The 20407-nt window shown below is 39.9% G+C and overlaps 2 protein-coding genes and 1 non-coding gene across 3 annotated transcripts; all 3 read left to right on the top strand.

The window, feature by feature from the left end:
• The first annotated feature begins 341 nt into the window (after positions 1-341).
• Positions 342-6171, top strand: dohh (deoxyhypusine hydroxylase/monooxygenase). Its single transcript, XM_010871850.4, has 5 exons — positions 342-466; positions 2939-3253; positions 4182-4258; positions 4424-4676; positions 5529-6171. The coding sequence occupies exons 2-5, from the start codon at positions 2980-2982 to the stop codon at positions 5843-5845; spliced, it is 921 nt and encodes a 306-aa protein (XP_010870152.1). The 5' UTR covers positions 342-466; positions 2939-2979; the 3' UTR covers positions 5846-6171.
• A 10529-nt stretch (positions 6172-16700) lies between these two features.
• On the top strand, positions 16701-18323 carry smim24 (small integral membrane protein 24). The gene is made up of 3 exons (XM_034293595.1): positions 16701-16951; positions 17091-17356; positions 17636-18323. The coding sequence occupies exons 2-3, from the start codon at positions 17164-17166 to the stop codon at positions 17875-17877; spliced, it is 435 nt and encodes a 144-aa protein (XP_034149486.1). The 5' UTR covers positions 16701-16951; positions 17091-17163; the 3' UTR covers positions 17878-18323.
• A 117-nt stretch (positions 18324-18440) lies between these two features.
• LOC105011647 lies at positions 18441-20206 on the top strand. The gene is made up of 2 exons (XR_004576022.1): positions 18441-18965; positions 19313-20206. It is a non-coding gene; the product is annotated as an uncharacterized LOC105011647 (transcript).
• Positions 20207-20407: the final 201 nt, after the last annotated feature.

The following is a 20407-nucleotide window of genomic DNA, read 5'->3' as shown; positions in this document are numbered from 1 at the left end:
ATTAGACAGGTTTGTCTTACTCTACACATTCTCCTGGACATTTCCTACACTGCTTTCTCTGTGGAATATTCAATAGTTTATTAGTTATGAGGCAATATGTATTCCATATTCTGTCATTGGCATTGTCTGAATTTTACCTTTGGAACGTGTTTTAACACCCACTAACACCCACTTTTTATCGAAATTACTCTTAAATATGATCATATTTGAATTGTTGTCAATGTTTTGAGAGGTACATGTTCTCAAACAATTAATAAACTCAATTTATCTCAGTTTTTTAATAATTCGTTGGTCTCTTTTATTTTGAAAAATTCCAGATTTTCGTGACCCGGAAGTGTTTCTTTAATGTTGCTCACAAGACGCAGATTCGTCTTTCGCATACTTTCTAAGTAGAGTTTTCACGTGTGGAGAATAAGGTGGGAATATGAGCTGCTTGTAGCAGACTTCAACGGAAAAACTCCCCAGAGTGAGTATACATCATTGTAATTACAAGTCTGTCTATTGTACTCATTGTTTTTCTTAGCCTCTGTTTTCTCGTCGCTGAACGTTATGTATCCTCCACAAATAAGGACCAGCCCTCTGGTTGACAGCCTTAAGTTATGTAATAATGTAATCATTTTGTCTCTTTACGCCACTACAGTGGGTTTAAAATGAAACAACCGAAATGCAATTAAAAAAAAAAAAATTCTAGACTGATATATGTTTACCTTACTAAATGCGTACATCACAATGTCGATGTTCAAACGATATACCGTGCAGCCCTACTAGTGACCCAGTGCCATTTGAAGCCATGCATGCCCATGCCATCACACTGCCTCCACCGTGTTTTACAAATGATTTGGTGTGCTTCAGATCATGAGCTGTTCCAAGCCTTCTCCATACTACTTCTCCCATCATTCTGGTTCAGGTTGATCTTAGTTTAATCTGTCCAAAGAATGCTATTCCAGAACTGGGCTGACTTTCTTTAGATTTTTTTTGTCTAATCTGGCATTTCTGTTCGTGAGGCTTATGAATGCCCCTTTTGGTGAACCCTCTATTTGATCTCGTGAGGTCTTCTCTTCATGGTAGACTTGGATAATGATATGCCTACTTCCTGCAGAGTGTTCTTCACTTGGCTGGATGTTGTGAAGGGGGTTTTCTTTGCTATGGAAAGGATCTTACGATCATCCACCACTGTTGTCTTCTGTGGACGCCCTGGGCTTTTTGTGTGTCAGAGCTCACCAGTGTGTTCTTTTTTTCTTCTCAGAATGTACCAAACTTGATTTGGCCACTCCTAATGTTTCTGCTATCTCTCTGATGGATTTTCTTTTTTGCAGCCTAAGTGTGGCCTGTTTCACTTGCATTGAGATCTCCTTTAACCTGTTGCTTCTCCAAATGTCATGGTCTTAAACAGCATATATATATATACTAAACCAAAGACCAGTACATCCTACTTTCTGGATGTCTGCCAATCATATAGGTGTGTTTTACATATGCATCCTAACCTTGTTTGGTATAGTGTCCCTTCTTGAGTCCTGGGGCCTTTCTAATAATAGACAGCAGCTGATAACTATGTGCATCTCATATAGCACCTACTCAAACATTCTTGCTCTGTGTTGTGTTCATTTAACAAGAGTATAGGATTATCATACATTTAAGACATTAGGAAAAGACATGCTTTCTCACAAAAACCGCATGTTGTGGGTTCACAGCAACAGCTTCCAAATGTGAATGCCACACCTGAAATCTCCAGACCTTTAACCTGCTTAATTGATGAAGAAATAACAAAGCAATAGCCCAGATCTGTCCATGAAACAGCTTTTGAGTCAATTGACCAATTACTTTTTGTCCCTTGAAATAGAGGGGGTTAAATATTAAAGAGCTATAATTCCTAAACCCTTCCTCCAATTTGAATGTGAATACCCTCAAATGAAAGCTGAGAGACTGCACTTTAAGCCCATATTCATTATTTAACTGTAACTTGAAATATATTTTGGTAAACAAAATAACTCTGTCACCGTGGACTCTAACATGGTCACCTCGGACCACAACCCATTTTCCCCCATTCTTCCAGGATGGATTTTTTTTACATACACTTTACGTTACTGTTAAAACATATAAAACAAAAATAATTTGGTCTAAATACATACTCAATTGACAGTATATAAATACATAAAAAAAACTTACTGAATAAAATGATGTTCCTTTAAGCTCATTCAACAACTTAAAAAGTTTTGATCATCCCAATTATATTACACTATTTTTCTTAACCATTGCCTTGAAGCCTTGAAACCCAAATGTAGGGACTTGTGACTTGAATTGATCTGAGCTGTGCACCATGGGACTTACTTGAGACTTATTAGCCCATAATTTCTTGGGACTTGACTTGAAGTTTAAGACTTGAGACTTGCTTAGGACTTGGAAAATGATGACTTGGTCACAGCTGCTGATGAGCCATCTCCTTACCTCATCATCAATTTTGGAGAAAGTTCTGATCTTTGCAATGTCCTGTTGCTACCAGCTTGCCTCCACTTCCAAATGGTCTTCAGTGTTCAATGATTATTATTATTATTTTTCTGTTTAGTGTTCAATTCATTTTTCATATCGGTCTCCTGGTCTGTACCTTTCAACATTAAAATCCCCTCCATCTTTTGATTTCTGGTTTTAGACCATGACTATCTCTGCAGTATGTAACCGAGAAACCTTTAAGTTGAACTAACTTTTTACTTTTGATATCCTCTGTATCTTGCACTGTGTGCTGTCTAAATCATAATTGTTGCAGGGCTCGACATCTGTTAAATGCTCAGTGCAACTTCAGAGTTTACCTTTTGTTTAATGATTTACGTTTACATGTATTTATTAATATACACATATGTGTAAAACCTGTGTCAAACACAACTACATACTCAGTTTATTAAAATAACATCACCGTTCTTACTGGTCTTTTCTCCCTTTACAGATATCTTCAGTACTGCAGTTAGCTTTACTATTACTCTCAGCATGGCAAGTGAGCAGGAGGTATCAGCAGTGGGCAAGATTCTAGCCAATCCAAAGCAGGACCTGACAACACGGTTCCGAGCTCTCTTCACCCTGCGTAACATTGGTGGCCCAGAGGCCATTAAATGGATCAGTCAGACTTTTGTGGATGACTCCGCTCTATTGAAACATGAGCTTGCATACTGCTTGGGCCAAATGCAGGATGAGAGGGCCATCCCCACACTAGAGATTGTTCTAAAAGACAGAACACAAGAACCTATGGTGAGGCATGAAGCAGGTCAGTGAGAGTACATTCACATAATACTGTTCATACACATGTTGACAGATAATTAACTGGACCGAGCCCATGCTGAAGCAGTATATGTAATGGAGGAACTCGCTTAGGACACTGGATCCCCCTAGGGCACTTCAGTCCCAGAGACCCCTCTTAAACACTAGGCTGCCTTGCTGCCCCACATAAATTATTTCCCAAAAAGTAAAAAAGTTGCAGTCAAAAGTTGCAAGGTTTCAGTTTAAGTAAATGTTATTTTCTAATAAGAAATATTTTTTTTAAAGATCTCTTGCTTAAATGGGAGGAATGGGAGGAGTAGAAGTCCATATAATAATAACAATCTGAGGATTTATGTGGAAGATTGAAATTGGGGACTCTTGCATTGCCAGCCCCATTAAAAATGATAATTAGTTAATAAGCTGTTCTGTACATTTTGTTCCCCACGATGAACCATGAAAACATTAGTGTTCTGGAAAAGTTTTCCTTGCTCGCTCGATTTCCTGTCCTGCTTCTGAAAGCTTGCAGAAATGGGGGTACATCAGGTTGTGTGCTTACCCCTGCAGGTCTCATGTTTTATCATTGCAGGATCATTGTTCCAAATTGTGCTGTACTGCTTTTCAGTTGCCCAGTTTACCATAAGACAGCATTTAGGAAATAGTTGTAATGTGATAGTTGGGGATCTTTTTGTGGAGTGGTAAATATCTGTCCTCTAGCATCTCCTCCGCACATCATTTAGTTTCTCTATTACCATCTCACCCACTCAATCACAGATGTCAACTTCCAATGTCTTTAATGTTTTGACTAAAAGAAATGTGTACATATACGATTGCCAGATATGTTTGGAAGATTTCCTTCAAATCAAAGGGTGCAGTCAAAGTTATTGAATTCAGATGGATTCCCTATTAACTTGTTCATTTTAATTGTATGAATTTAGGGGAAGCCCTGGGAGCAATTGGAAACCCCAGGGTCCTTGATTTACTGAAAGAGTACTCCGAGGACCCAGTTATTGAGGTATGTTATAAGTTGGCATATTGGATAGTATTAGCAGTGGATATGATTTTATGTGGAAACTTCAAATTCATCATCACTTGCATTTTCACTCAGTGCAGGCATATTTGCTCTGATCAATTCAGTGCCTGTAATGGGGTTCCGGACAATTCTGTTGTTCTCCTTCAGGTGGCAGAGACGTGTCAGTTGGCTGTCAGGCGGTTGGAGTGGCTGATGTGTGGTGGGGACAGGAAAGGAGAGAAGGGCACTGAAGGAAACCCCTACTGTTCTGTGGACCCTGCTCCAGCTGCCCGGAAGAAGACTGTCAGTGAGCTTCGGACACAGCTGCTGGATGAGAGTTTGATGCTTTTTGAGCGCTACAGGGCCATGTTTGCCCTTCGGAACCTGGGCACTGAGGAGGCTGTCCTGGCTCTAGGAGATGGTGAGAGAGTCTGTGTTGGTTTTCCTGAACAATGCATTGTATGCATATGTGTAATGGCATAGAGAGGTTTCTCCTTAGGGCGTATGGGGTTTAGGGAAAAGCATTTATAAAATGTCAGATCAAGTTAAGTTAAGTTACGTGACACATTAGCTGAAAAGTTTCAAATAACACTAATGACTGATATTACAGGCATCTCTGGCTGCGTGTGCAAACTCAGACACATGATATTCTACTGCATAATAACTGATTGACTATTAAATAATCTGATTGGTCGAAACATTATTACTTGAGTCAGAATTAAGCTGCTTGTGTAAACGCAGCCTTCTACTTCACATTCAGTGCAACCAATAGGCTAAACCATCTAGGAGGAAATGGGCTATCCTAAATCTTCAGTGGCACTGATGAAGATATTAAATAGAAGTTATGCAGGGCCAGTAAGCTTTTGCCAAAAGCTTTATTGCTCAAGAAAGGTAATTGAAACAGTATCTCCCAATATAGTTAACATATTATTTTGGGTGCATAACATTTTAGCATACAGTTGCCGTTTAATTAGTAGCCTGGTCTATGATCTCCAGTCCTAGTAGCCTTAAGATGTCAAACCTTTGGAATTAACACAAACAGTTATAATGTTTTCATCAGATTGCAATCACTTCAACAGGCTCTCCTATTAGCAGTCCACCATGAATGTTTCCCCATGGTGAAAAATGAGTGCTCTGCTGGGAACTTGCAATTTAAAGTATTGAATTAAATTAGATAGAATTATTGTCCAAAACCATCAGCACAACACAACCCTCTAGCATAAGCATTTCTGATAATACCACAAGTCACCAAACCCTTTCTGGTCATTTCCAGGACTTCAATGTAGCAGTGCCTTGTTCCGCCATGAGATTGGCTTTGTCCTGGGTCAGATGCAGCATCCAGCAAGCATCCCGCAGCTGAAGGCAGCCTTGGAGCTGGACGGGGAGAATGCTATGGTGAGGCACGAGTGTGCCGAGGCCCTCGGGTCCATCGGCAAGGAGGAGTGTATGAAGATCCTGGAGCAGTACAGGAAGGACAAAGATCGTGTGGTGAAGGAGAGTTGTGAGGTAGCACTGGACATGCTGGAGTATGAGAACAGCACACAGTTCCAGTATGCTGATGGTTTATTAAGGCTGCAGGGGGAGCAGTAAGAGTCACACAGCCATCATGGAAAGTGGAAACTATAGGAGAACTGCTATACACCAATAGACAAGCTTTTCATATGTCGTGATCAATGATACACATTTTCACTCATTGAAACTCTTGTCTGTGGTTACTGGCCACTTTGAGACAATGCTGTTTAATCTTTTAATTATAGGACCTTTTTAGGGAAGTTCTATAACTTCTATACCCCATTAATTATGCCCTCATTATGTACCATAAATGTTCAATTCAGAATGTTTTGTTAATAAGTGTCTTATTACAATTGGAATTATTTTGGTCATTAGTGAAAATAAACAGAGCTTTTATTTAATAACATTGTTGTATTGTCATTGTCAGTTTTCATGTATTCTTTCCGTAAGTTTAGTGTTTTATCCCAGTCTGGTGTTGGATCATGGTGGCTAATCCACCACAGAAATTCTGTCATGCAGATTCCACAATCAGATAAATGAATAATGTTCTAACTGAAGAGACTTAAAGCCCCAGCGGGATTCAAACACGTGACCCTTGCCATGTGTGATGGCAATTTCATCGATCAGAACTCTTAAAGGAGGAAGTACAGAGACAAAATTCTCTTGGCATAATTAACAATTTATTTGCAAATAGAGACCCGTCAAATGCTTACAAAATAATCATCCGAGGAGTCTCTAACTTAATACATTAACAGTCAGTTAATCAGTATCAGTACTTATAGTGGAAAAAGGGGTGTGTTAAGATGCTGCCCATCTGTCTTGTGTCACATAGGTTTTATCCTTCCTGCCATAATGTTTACTATTGTGTTTACCTGAAGGGGCCAACTGACCGTACTTCCCCCCCCAAGGACCACATTTCTAAGAAACAAAGGACTGGCACCTTTCTTGGTCTATGCAGGACAACAGATGGTCAAAGTACCTAGTGATGCTCTGATATTATACCGACGTGTGTCACAATCAAAGTAAAGATTTACACACCAGGCAGTAGAAAGACAGACCTTAGTTAAACCACCCAGTACCACTACAACGGTAGAAAAAACACTTCAATACCTTGATCAGGGGGAGGCTTTTCTAACACTTAGCTCTATAGAGGGTTAAAGATTTAATAGCATGCTGAGAGGGTGGGCAGCACTGATAATACAATGACGATGAATGACCCACTTCTGTGCACTATATCTAGCGGTTTTCCCTCACCTTGCCAAGCCCTCAGTCACCACTATGCACCCCATCATGATTGGGATTGTTGTTGTCAACACCTCCATCACCATCATCTACTGGATCTTCGTCCTCACTGAGGTTTTTAGTAGGAAGATAGAAGATGACAAACTTAAGAATGACTCTGCTTGAATGAATGACCTTATGGTAGTTGTCCTGCTCAAAGTAGGTCTTAGTGCTTCTGTGTTCCATGTTTTTTTTGTCTGATGGCATGCTCAGTCTTTAACAACTTCAGCACACTGATCATCCTGCCTTGGGATTTTTTGTTTTTTAAATGCTCTCTTTGAAACTGATCAGTTAATATTTGTCTTGGTTTGATTGGCTGCATTTTGAACACAACACATGAAGATTTGGTTTTTACTCCCATTCATACAGGAAATGCTGTGACCTTGTCTGGCATTACTGTTGAAGCTTATCTCCGGATTGTGTGGAGATTAATCATACTCACGTTGCTAAGTGAGAATAGATGATATATTGTGTGCAGATTCCAGATGTTGGCAGATTGGAGTCTCCTGATGCCTCTGCTTGGTCTGTCATCTATCTTATGGACAACAGATGATTATTGCTCACATAGAGAGAGGAAATTCACCAAATACCGCTTTTGCAGCTCAGCCCAGCAAGGTAATTTATCTCTCATCAGTCCAAATAAATTGTGTGTGTGCATGTTTTCCTGTCAATTAATGTATGATTAAGTCCTTTTCTGCTAAATACATATGCAGTACTGTGCAAAAGCCACTCTAAAGAATAATTATGAATCAAAGCTATTTCTCCAAACAGTAGCTAAATTTTTTTAGACTATACAATGTATAGCATTGCAGTAAACACAAAGAACCATTAATGCAATGAAAACCAGCTAAAATTAATCTGTATTTTTGTGGCCTCCCTTGGCACTCAAAACTGAAGGAATTCGCATTTCTAGATTGTGTCATTTATTTAAGTAGTCCTGTGGTAATTCTCGCAGGATTTGCCTTAACTCTTTTGGCTTTCATTGCATTTTCTGTCTTGTACTTGCCCAGTGTGCTCAAATGATTTTAGGACATTTCTTTTAACCATCTCATAAGATATCAATTACCTCACCAGACATTATTGTTCAATTTGTACGCTTCTCCGATACCATCTTTAACCTTTTTTGCCAGAAACCACAGGTCCAGTTGCTTGCAAAAGTATAGCCATCCCTTGACAATTAACATATTTGGATGATTAACTTAATTAAAAAGATATAAATATATGGAAAAAATATAATATTATCAGCAAACATGAATGCATAGTTACTTTTCATGTCAAAAATAATAATAAAAAAAACATGTTGCATGTGGGGTAAGTTCAGGCACCCTAAGAGTTCTGAAGTCTCAGATTCTTTTTACAAGGTCTCAGACCTTAATTAGCTTGTTAGGCCTGAGGCATGTCAACAATTGTCATTAGGAAATGTCAGCTGGTGCCAATTTAAAAGATTTACAAATACTCTGACTCTTCAAAGCTTCTGCAAACACTTAGCAAACATGGGTTCCTTTAAACAACTGTGAAAGGCTGAAAATGAAAGTTATTGATGCTCACAATGCAGGGGAAGGCTACAAGAAGATAGCAAAGCTTTGTCAGCTTACAGTTTACACAGTGTGAAATGTAATTAAGAGATGGCAGTTTAAGGGAACTGCAGAGGTCAAGATGAGATCTGGAAAACCAAGAAAACCCAGAGAGAACTGCTCATTCGGGTCAGGAAGGCAAATCTAAATCCCCATTTGACTGCAAAAAACCTGTAGGAAGATTTAACAGACTTAGGTGTGGTGGTGCACCGTTCCACTGTGCAGCGATGCTTGCACCAACAAGACCTTTATGGAAGAGTCAGTAAAAGAAAACCTCACCTGCGTCCTCATCATAAAATCCAATGTCAGAAGTGTACAATGGGACATCTACAAAAGCCTGATGCATTTTGTAAACAAGCGCTTTGGACTGATGAAGCTAAAATAGAACACTTTGGCCACAATCAGCAAAAGTATGTTTGGAGAAAAAAAGGAGCTGCATTTCATGAAAAGAACACCTTGCCAGCAGTTGCATGGGCGTGGATCTATAATGCTCCGGGGTTGTGTTACAGCCAGTGGCGCATGAAACATTGCACGGGTGGAGGGAATAATGGATTCCACTAAATCCCAGCATATTCTTGAAGCGAACAAAACACCGTCTGTCAAAAATAAAAAAAAATAAAAAGCTGAAGCTAATAAGAGGATGGCGTCTACAACAGGATCAAGATTCTAAACAAACCTCAAAATACAGCATGGACTACCTTTTAGATTTAGATGTTTAGATTCAGCTTTATTGTCGTTGAACAGTACAAGTACAGTACAACAAAATGCAGTAAGCATCTAACCAGAAGTGCAAATAGAGGGCAGAACATTTACAAGTATTAAGTATATGTATATTATAAGTGGAATGTGTAGATGTGCAATGAAGGCAAATGCAGTACAAAAGGAGTGCTATTGTAGGGTGGTATGAGGAACCATAGTCAACCAAGATCCTCGAGGTAGACGAGTGTAACAGCTGTATAAATGCAAGTGCAATGGCTATACTGAATGTGCAAAGAGTCAAGTTGAATGTACAAGGTTCATGTGCAACTGAAATGCAGGGATAGCAGCAGTGAGGTTCCTGAGGTAAACACGTACCTGTAACCACTGAAAACTTCCGTCATCAGGCATAGCAAGGCAGTGTCAGAGTACAACAAGGGAGTAGTGCAACAAGGTCCCTGAGCGGTTGGGGTATGGTAAGTGATGGGTCACAGAGTTCAGCAGGGTTACAGTGATGTGTTGAGGGTCCAGGAGAGGTCTTCGGAGATGTGGATACCTAGAAATCTGAAGCTGGACACATGCTCCAACTCAGTACCCTTGATGAGGACTCGGGCATGACTGCAGCTTTTAGACTTCCTGTATTCCACAATGAGTTCCTTGGTTTTCTTAGCGTTTAGGGCCAGGTTGTTGTCAGCGCACCATGTCGCCAGGCACATGACCTCTTCCCTGTAGGCTGACTTGTCATTGTCACTAATCCGACCTACCACGTGGTGTCGTCTGTGAACTTGACGATGGTGTTGGAACTGTGTACAAGAACATCAGTGGTTATCAGCCTCATAGATATGGGTGAGAAGGGGCCTGCTACGCCTACTGGTAGGCTCAGAAGGCTGTTATCATCCATTTGCATGGTTAATTACGGATAAATACACGAGAAGACTCCAGATTCAATCCCAGACGAATTCAGGTCGCTGCTACAGTTAAGACCATTAAAATGGGTTAGGGTTAGGGTAAGTCTACAGGTAAGACCATTAAAATTGGTTCGGGTTATGGTAAGTCTACAGGTAAGACCATTAAAATGGGTTAGGGTTAGGGTAAGTCTACAGGTAAGACCATTAAAATGGGTTAGGGTTAGGGTAAGTCTACAGGTAAGACCATTAAAATGGGTTAGGGTTAGGGTAAGTCTACAGGTAAGACCATTAAAATGGGTTAGGGTTAGGGTAAGTCTACAGGTAAGACCATTAAAATGAGAGCCTTTAAACTGTGAAAATTTTGTCAATACTAAATTATCTAAATACTAAATTAACCATGCGAATGGATGATAACAGCCTTCTGAGCCTACTAGTAGGCTAGCAGGCCCCTTCTGACCCATATCTATGAGGCTGATAACCACTGATAATGGCCATTCAATCCAATGATAACATTTGAATCGCTGGGGTCTGTTGGTTAGGAAGTCCAGAGTCCAGTTGCAGAGAGTAGGGCTGATCCCTTGGTCATGGAGTTTGTTGACCTGCCTAGAGGGGATGACAGTGTTGAATGCTGAGCTGAAGTCTATCAATAGCATCCTCACATAGGGGCTGGTTTTGTCCAGGTGGGTCAGGGCAGAGTGTAGAGCCATGGAGATGGCGTCCTCTGTAGACCTATTCAATTGGTAGGCAAACTGGTAGGCATCCAGTGTTGGGGGGAGGCAGGACATAAGGCGGGCCAGAACTAGTCTTTCAAAGTACTTCATGATTGAGGGGGTGAGTGCAACTGGTCAGAAATCATTCAGGCTAGACGCGGTCAACTGCTTCGACACTGGCACAACCGCTTGGGCCAGTGACATGTTGAAAATGTCGATAGAAACCTCTGGACCAGCAGCCTTGCGTGCATTCACCCTGCTCAGTGCAGACGACACTTCTGCAGTGGATAGTCTCAGTGGGGGGATGTTTCGGGGAAGTTCAGCTTTAATGGCTGGCTCTTTGTTGTCCCTGTCGAAGCATGTGTAGAACCTGTTTAACTCATCGGTGAAGGAGACATCGCTGGCTGTGTGGGTAGGGTTGTTTAGCCGGTAGGCGCATGCTGACGCATGCTGAAGGTTTACCTCAAGAGATGCAAGCTGAAGGTTTTGGAATTGCCATCACAGTCTCCTCACCTAAACGTAATTGAAAATACTGTGTTTGCATCTTTTCAATAAAAAAATCTCCAAAATTGTATTTGTCGAGGGGTGGCCAAACCTTTGCATATAAAAAGGTTAAAGTTAAGAAAAAGGTTACTTTTCTAAGGACAAAGAGGTCACCATAAAGGATCTTTCTGAGAGAAATGATTTTCATACTCATCTGTCACGTGCCATCCACATGCATCATCCTAAATCTGTCATGTAACACCCTTGGGGATTAATTAGCTGCTTATTGAAGTTTATGAGGTGCACAGGGAGTCAGAGGCTTATGCAGAGTTGAACACAGAGGAGGGACTCTTGACTCTACTGTCCAGTTTCACTCAAACCTTAAGAGAAGTCGAGCTACTGACCCTACTGCTGACGGGAGACCCAGTGTTCCCAGCAAGGCCAGCCTCACTCAGTAGACCGACAGGATGCTTCATCCAATTATGATTGGAATTGTCACTGCCAACACCTCCATGACTATCTATTTCTGGAATTTCCTGTTGTCTCAAGTTTTCTGCAAGAAGATTAAGGATGTACCCAACTCTGAGGAGGTCATTCCAGTCTGAGTGAGAAATCTCTTCATTAAGTAGATTCATGTCTGGGCTTCGCAAGTACTTTCCCTATCAGTAGTCTGCTTTTGATGACAGTCGCTCATGTAGTAGGCAAATATTTTGCTACTACTACACCAGATTCATAGGTTGAGTATCAGTTGCTCTGTCCCCAAAAAATCATATTCTCTTCTATTCTTGTATGGCAGTTTTTTATTTTAAGCTTCATCTTTATTTCGAAGTAATATTCAGTCTTGAAAGTTGCTTCAGTTTCCCAAATTTCTGAACTCCACTGTGGTTGGGTGAGGAAACTTGAAGTGTTTTTGCTCTCATGGCTTTGGATACCGCCATATTTCCATCTTACGTAGTTCTCTCATTCCTTTTAACATCTCACCCACCTTATTAAGGAACATCTTGAGAGGAAATGCTCCCCAGAAAAGCTATAATAGGATTATATATCTAAAAAAAAAAAAAACCCTATTGGAAATGTTCATATACAAAGTCAAAACCAATAATTTCATTCAAACTGCAAATCCAGGTTGTTCACTGCTCAAAATCACAAATAGCTAAATTAAACTATCCCCTTGACCCAAATTCCTTCCTTGCTCCTATAAACCACAACACAATTCTGGGAAGTTCATTCGGGGGATTAATGAGAATTACATGAGGCTACCTGAAAATAGTTTTCTCTTCACTTTCAGAAAATTTAGTATTATTTGCTTTGCTTGTCCAGGAATGCTTTTTTGGTGCTGGGTAAAATATAAACACAAATATAAAAGGTTATATTGTTTATCCCAAGAGGGTTCTTCCTGGAACTATCTATTAAGGGTAGTACCATTTGATTATTTAAAGGTGCTTTATAGATTCCTTTATTAATGCTTGTAACAACCTTATTAGCCTTTAAAATGGTTTATGACAGTACATAGCATAATGCTTTTCTAGGGCCTAGATGAAAACTAACACAGTGGTATTTGGAAACACCTAGATTACAAGCAGCATATGGTATGTAACAATCCGGTGCAATAAATCTAGTGGCTAAAACTAATGTGATTTACACTTTAGAAAATGACACTGCAATAGAACAAAATTGTGTACATGGTACTAGAGAAATCTTACGAATGGTTAAATGTAGAACGCTTTGTGCATATGAAATCCTTGTTGCGTTGCAAAGAATAATAAAATAACCCCGTTTTTTAAAACAGTTATTAGGTTGTTAAAGGTTCAAAGTAGAATCCCTCGCAATACAAAGTACCATTGATTTCAAAAAAATATATTATTCTATTAAACATTTAGATTATTGTTTTATAATTTGGTAGTGTTTGCCTTATTACAGTCAAGTTAGCTCAATATGAAGAATATAACTGAGAAGGCAGCGCAGATGAACCCTCTGTTTGGTTAACAGTTTTTTTTCTTAGGTTATATAATATTTTTCACCAGCATGGTGGATTTATTCTTGTATAGTCTCATATAATAAATGTCCCCTTTCTACTAATCACATTTTTGGATAGATTCCCCTTACACCAGAACACTGCAGCATACTACACCATGGAACTTCCAGGGGCCCTGACCCAGTCCACTGTCAGATGGAGAGAGGTGGGGACCAGCCCCAGGACCTATAAATCAAGGCAGCTCCTGCAGGCCCTGGATAAGAACGATGATTACTATGTAGACTATGTCCCCTCGTCCCGTGATGCCATCCACATGCCTCCTCATGTGCTCTATGTCATTGTAGGCGTTATAGTGGTAGTAGTCGCCTGCTATGCCATTTTAGGACACCTGATCAACGACCTGTACCATGACCTGGCAGGTAAAGTTGGATGATCAAATGTCAACAGGCACACATTTGGTCATCGACTGTCCATCTGTCGTAGGTCATTGATTTTGAGGTGAATGTTGTGGTGATAAATTCGAATTAAATTCTGTGATTTATATGTGTGCACGCTGACATCTGTGGTACTCGAGATTACATGTACAGTGAAAACTAAAATCAGGATTTTTTTTTTCTTAATAGAAAATATAGAACAGAAAATAATTGATTACATAAGTATTCAGCCACTTGAGCCAATATTTGATAGAGGCACCTTTGGCAGCAATTACAGTCATAAGTCTATTTGGATAGTTTCTACCAGCTTTGCTTGACCATTCTTCTTTGCAAAATTGTTCTCTGTCAAGTTGTATGAAGACCTTTAGTGAACAGAAACCTTCTGTTCCTTCCATAAATGCTCAATTGGATTGAGGTCCAGGCTTTGACTTGACCTTTTTGTTTTAAACCACTCTGCAGTGGCTTTGGCATTGGCCATTGTACTGCTGGAAGATTAATCTTTTCCTAAGTTCAAGTTCCAGATCTTATGCAGACTTGATAATTTTTCTTCCATGATTTATCTGTACTTAGCTGCATCTATTTTGGCCACTATCTTCACAAGCTTCCAGGCCCTGAACATTTGAAGTTGTCACAGTCTCTCCATTTCTGAATCATGGACTTTATTGTGATATTCAATGCCTTGGAGACGTTCAAAAGCAGCTGATTGGCACTTCTGAAAAACATTATTCTGGATTTGTTTTGAATGTGCCTTCATCTTCATGAAGTAGATTTTATTTTTGTTATTTGGAACTGTACAAACCAATTGTGGGACCTCCCAGAGACAGGTGTATTTAACCTGAAATCATGTCAATCACCTAAATTGGGGGGTGGGGGGGGGGGGGGGGGGGGGGGGGGGGGGTGGGGGGGGGTGAATACTTTTCAGAGCCACTGTAAATCATGAGATGTGATTGTTGCCATCATAGATATTCATTGAGCCAGTAGTATGAATATTAGCTCTAAAGAACTTGACTGTCATTGTTAGAACCAAGTATTTTTCATATCCCTTTTATGTCCTTTCACTGTGGCTCACCATAGATACTCAGCGTTCAACCCCATAGCCTCAATTACAAGCTACAGTCATATCAGTTGAATATGTGGATTAAGAAGGCTAGACATTGCAACTTGATAATCAAAGCAGTTATCTTGGTCTTACAGAGGCCATTTTTTATTAATGTTCCTGAACAGCTGAAAATACAAACTTAGTGTTTATAAAGCTACTAAAGACTTCTGAAGTTTGTCATTTTCACTTTTAAATCTCAGACTTGATGGATCATTCTCAACAATAACATTTTATTAATTATAATCTGCATAACCATTTGCAGCAAATGTATTAAAATGAAAATATAGCAGTGGTATATATGTATATACAGTATGTATATATTTTTATGAATGTGTTCATGGAAAACTGTTACTTTGTGCACAGATTGGGTCCTTGGCCCCAACCCCAATGAAGAGGAAGGGGAGTGTGACCATACACGAGTTGAGAAGGAGGAAAGGTGGAAGACTGCTGTTGAGGCGAAGAAATGGATGACTGTCAATGTAGAAGAGGAGAGAAAATAGTTCCTTTCATTTGTCAAGTCACCTAGCATACAGAAAACAGACCCAAACTTTCTCTGCAGAAAATCAGTCAGTTGGGATCTAAATAATAGTTTGCCTAAACATCCTATATAGAAATACACTGTCCAGTCTTTTCCCTCTGTCCCAGGTTGGCTCCCAAACAGTGAAATCAGATCTGCTACACATACTCTAATCTTGGTACAAATTAAATGAAACTGCAACCCAATCGCTTAACACAATGTGTTTTTTTTAACATCAGAGCTATAGTATTAACTAAGATACTGTACAAACAATGTTAAGGTTTTATGTTCTGTACTGTATTGGTCTAGCTAAGAAAACAAATGTAGACAGTCTGGAGACTCCAATGTTAAAGAAACATTTATTTGTGACAGTGCTTCCAGAGATTTTCCATTTCTTCTGGTCACAGAAATAACAGTTTAATATTCACTGTAAGATGCCAGCTCACAAAACACCACGGGACAGAGAAGCACCTGGACACACAACACTCATCACTTTTGCTAGTGTGTAGTTATATTTATATATATCATATGTTATTATATAGTTATATGTGCTACTGTGTCACTGTAGACACTTTAGAATAATTATGTTTGATATGGACTAAAGTGGCCAAATAGTATTACCCTTGTTCCAATAAAGGAAAGCTTGGACCTGACTCTTGTCTCTCTGTGTACATCTGCTTCATCCTCTTATCCAGATCCTCTATTATGTCATGTGGGATAAGCTAAACCAGCCTGACTCAGAGAAAGGCCAGGGGGACTAAAGGATGGCAGTTCAAGGATTTAGCAATGACATCCAAGGTCATACACAACCTGTTGTTATCATCTACGAGTCTGGTCTGGTTATGTACAGTATATGGGTTAGATCTACAAAAGCATGTGGTAAGGTCCCTATAAGGAATTCACTATATGAGTATGCAAACAGCTATACTGCATGGCCTAGCTTTAGAACAGTTAACTGGAACTCTTACATTTCTCAGTTTGCAACATAAGGATTTCAGCTGTTCTGTTAAACTGAGGTTTGGTAGTTGGGGCTTGGTAAAAAGATTATTGCCAAACATGACAGCATATACAAATACGGCACCATTAATGGTACTTATTGGATAGAGAGCCAGTCCTACACTACCTTTAATCTCTCCTTTAAAGACGTGTGGGGACCCTTCAAGACAACGCTTAATTGTTTTTCACTTCAATCCTGAATCCAATCCAGGCTTAGAGAACTGACCTTGAACTGACCTTAAATAGATTAGCTCACATGGGTCTCGTTGTCTTTTTGCATTCAGTGCAGCCTGGGACGAGAGCACTCCTACAGTCATGGCAACCTCATGTTACATGGGCTGCAGAGAACTGACCACTAAAAAGACAACTAAAACAACAGCTTCTTAGTGGGAGGGAAAACTGATCAGCTACATCAACTACATCAAGTTCCAAGGTTCTTCCGGAACTTTTTCAAGTCACTGGGAATTACTACAGCCAGTCAAATTAAGAAGTGGAGAAAGTCTTAGCACTGGTAGGTACATAAGTATTTATTGAACTTTGTCATAAATCAAATAAATATTGTAAGAATGCTATGACGTATACATTGTAGTAAATTAATTGCCATGTACTTGCTATCATGCTACATAAATCTCGTCGTTGTGTATGGACAGGTAGGTCAGTTGGGAACGTACATGTGGCAGCCACACTCGCCTTACAAAAGTGGGGAGGTAGAGTGAGGGGACTATGGACCATAACCTGGAGTTTGGAGAACCACATGATGAGGTGGACTTCTTTGAGAACTACAAGCCTCCTTCCCGGGACGCTGTCACCCTGCCCAACTATGTCATCTACCTCTTCCTAGCGTCCGTGGTGGCTCTGATCGCCCTGTACGCTATCATCAGGCACCTCATCAAAGAGCTGATTCATGACCTAGCAGGTACATCCGCCACTACACTCCCTCGCCACACTGAAGACAACTGGTGCCACACCGACGTTAACACAGTCTACCCACCTTTTGTGAATCCGCACTGAAAAGGACCTTATCAAAAGTTAACTGTATTACATTTTTGAGATACTAAATCTGTAGCTGACTACAACGTTGTCGATATAGTCTGAATTTCACTGAATTTTATATCTTGATGAACAAACTCACCCTTTTTCAAATTCTTGATTGTGTCAAAATTGTGCCATGTTGTGTGTCCCCCTCATTTTGTAGACTACCTGTTTGGGGCACAGCCTGATGAGGAGGTGGTCAGCCCCTGGGAGTGTCGGGACAAGTTCCAGGTGGACTGGTGTCCAGAGACCAATCCTGAGCTGGAAGCTATGGTCAAGGCAGAGGAGATCCAGTGCTTGATGGAGGGTAACAAGAACATGCCTGCCATCTGGGTCATTTCAGATGGACGTGAGCCACGGCCCCCACGCACCGGCCCCAGGGTCGCATTTGGCAGAATGAACTAGCTATAATAGGGAAGACGGATTCATTCTACTAGAGAGATGCCGGGGTATACAATAAAACGTGACCAATGCACAGCAAAGTGTAAGCCAAGAAATCATGTACTTAATGCATTACACAATCATCTCCACAAGATGGCAGCATGCCATTGGCTTCCTTAGAGGCCAGTCCTTGCTGGCCTCTAAGGAAATTTGCCCATTCCTCATGACCATATGAAAAATAATATAAACTATAAGCTATGTTTTAGAACACATATCCATAAAAAAAGAATGTATTTCTCTTATGAAAACGTTTTCTGCTTATTATACGCAATTATTTTATATTTATTTTACACATTTACACTCCACCCAAGTTAGTGGCATGATCTTCTCTGAACAGAGGTTTCATAAACAAATGCTTTAGTTTGGAGTGGACACACCTTTCAGGCAATAAAAGCTGTTGATGCAATTGACTACAGTGTGTAATCTTGTTGCTCTCTGGGCTGTATACTGCACTTTGACCACACAGGATATTTACTGTCTACAATAAGCAGTGAACAGCTGAACAGTGAACAGTTTCCACACAAAACAGACCTCCTAGGCCTCTTGGGATAACTAAGGATTCATAATGTCTCTCCACAAAACTCTACTGCTCTGCTTGATACTGGGTGTAAGTGTAAACCAGGCCCAAAGCAGGAAGCCAAATGGTAAGTCAAACGAGAATTACTCATATTAGATAATGATGCCAAGAACTTTATTGAGCAGCAATTCAATCGTAGTAACAACATGTTGTACCGTCCCTGTGGGATCAGCCGCGAACACGTAGGCCTAGTTAGTAATGTTTAGTTTCTGAATTTTAAACATCAGTTTATCAGGTTAACGAAGAGTCCGCATACCATACTAAAAAAGACGAGATGGTGAACATGGTCTGAAACAAATCAGGCTTTTTTGGTCAATGCCCAACCTTTTGTTCCCTTAACAGAAAGCTTACGGATCACTACTGCCACGGGTGGGACCCTGCAGCCTTGGGTTATTGGTCTGACTGCTGTAGTCGGATTCCTCTTCATTATCTTCATCATCCTCATTGTAAAAAGACTTTTCTTCAAGAAAGATAGGTGAGTCCCCCAGTGGTGGTAACCCAATACACTGCATCTACGCACAGTCTGTTCTGTATCTGACACCTACTGTATTTACAACAAAAAGAATCCTATTTTGACCAATTCAAACATGAGCATCTAAATAGCCTACACATATGGAGACATCTGGTAAATGGTTGAGTCCTACTTGTATTGTTTCTGAACCATAGAAATGTCTTATCAGTGCAGGTTGCTAATCTGGCAATGTAACGTTCAGTCATTGATCTGAGTAGCATGTACTCTAAAAGCAATACATTACACTACACCACTTATTCATTTTTTAAACTACTCACGCTCATTGCACAGCTCATGTTCTTGTCTTGCAGAGAGGAAGATGGTGGCTATTATGAGAACAGTGCTGTAGAAATCGAAGAACTTGAAAATGCTGATGGGTTTAAACAGACCAACCTATAGAGACCACCAACCAAACCATCCAGGGAGGGACACCATCATGTCAACCTGTGAATGTATTACTTTGAACTTGTTCATTGTCTTATCCTATGATGTGTGCAAATTACAGAGAAGTTCATTCATTTTTACATGTGGTATTTTAATCTCTGTTATACTAATCTCTCAAACCTTTTTTATTTTTTATCGTTTGTTACATACAAAACTGATTTGTTCGTAACAAACGAAGACAGAAGCTCACCAGAAACTACAATACCTCATGAAAATGTGTCCAAAGCATTTCAAAAACAAATCAAAAGACAAACCAATTCACATCAGACTGCCTTTCAGATTCTTTTCATAATCTCAACATTAATTGATATATGAGGTATGATAAACAATGACTATCTAAAGTTTTCAATGCAGCCCATCTAGATACTTCAAGCTTGAAGTTTCAACGTTTATTTGTCAAATACACCGAAACAACACAGCGTCATCCTGCACAATAAAATTATTGTGACTTGTACTAGAGTGTACTGATGTGACATTGAAAGTCCTAAAACTACACCAAACTAAATGTATTTTGTGATGTGCTGTACGCTGTTATTGTTCTATATATTATGTAGTAAAAGGACTTGAATGGGTTAAGAACAAAATACAAATTTACAATGGCAGCCAAGTAAGAGGAAACACACTTCCAGGACAGATGGCAACAACATGTTGATGTCTAACATACTGTAGACACAATTGGATAACGAATTGTGGGATATGTATGTAGTATGGAATAATCCATTTTCTCTGTAAAAAAAATAAACTGTTTGGGTGATCAACTGCATTAGAGACAGAATGAAAAAAAGGCCCCCATTGTGAGACCTGTGTTTGAGTATTGGCTGTGGATTTGCTTATGTGTCCACGGCGAAGGATGCTATTTGCAAGTACAGTCCTGGTTTGGGAGTTAGTCATCATACATGTTTGCTTTGCCTTATTTGGCTCTAGCAATTCTTTGTGCGAGTTTGGATGCTTATGAGCCCAAT

The sequence above is a fragment of the Esox lucius genome, chromosome 8 (genome assembly GCF_011004845.1).
Source record: "Esox lucius isolate fEsoLuc1 chromosome 8, fEsoLuc1.pri, whole genome shotgun sequence".
Lineage (NCBI taxonomy): Eukaryota > Metazoa > Chordata > Actinopteri > Esociformes > Esocidae > Esox > Esox lucius.
Note: the sequence above shows the minus strand (reverse complement) of the source record. Positions and strands in the feature narration are given on the sequence as shown.

Bases quoted from the DNA above. Each gene is read 5' to 3' on its own strand.
- dohh (XM_010871850.4), top strand. From the start codon at position 2,980: ATGGCAAGTGAGCAGGAGGTATCAGCAGTGGGCAAGATTCTAGCCAAT. The intron at 4,259-4,423 runs GTATGTTATAAG...GTTCTCCTTCAG, and splicing joins CCGAGGACCCAGTTATTGAG to GTGGCAGAGACGTGTCAGTT. The intron at 4,677-5,528 runs GTGAGAGAGTCT...GGTCATTTCCAG, and splicing joins TGTCCTGGCTCTAGGAGATG to GACTTCAATGTAGCAGTGCC.
- smim24 (XM_034293595.1), top strand. From the start codon at position 17,164: ATGGACCATAACCTGGAGTTTGGAGAACCACATGATGAGGTGGACTTC. The intron at 17,357-17,635 runs GTACATCCGCCA...CTCATTTTGTAG, and splicing joins GCTGATTCATGACCTAGCAG to ACTACCTGTTTGGGGCACAG.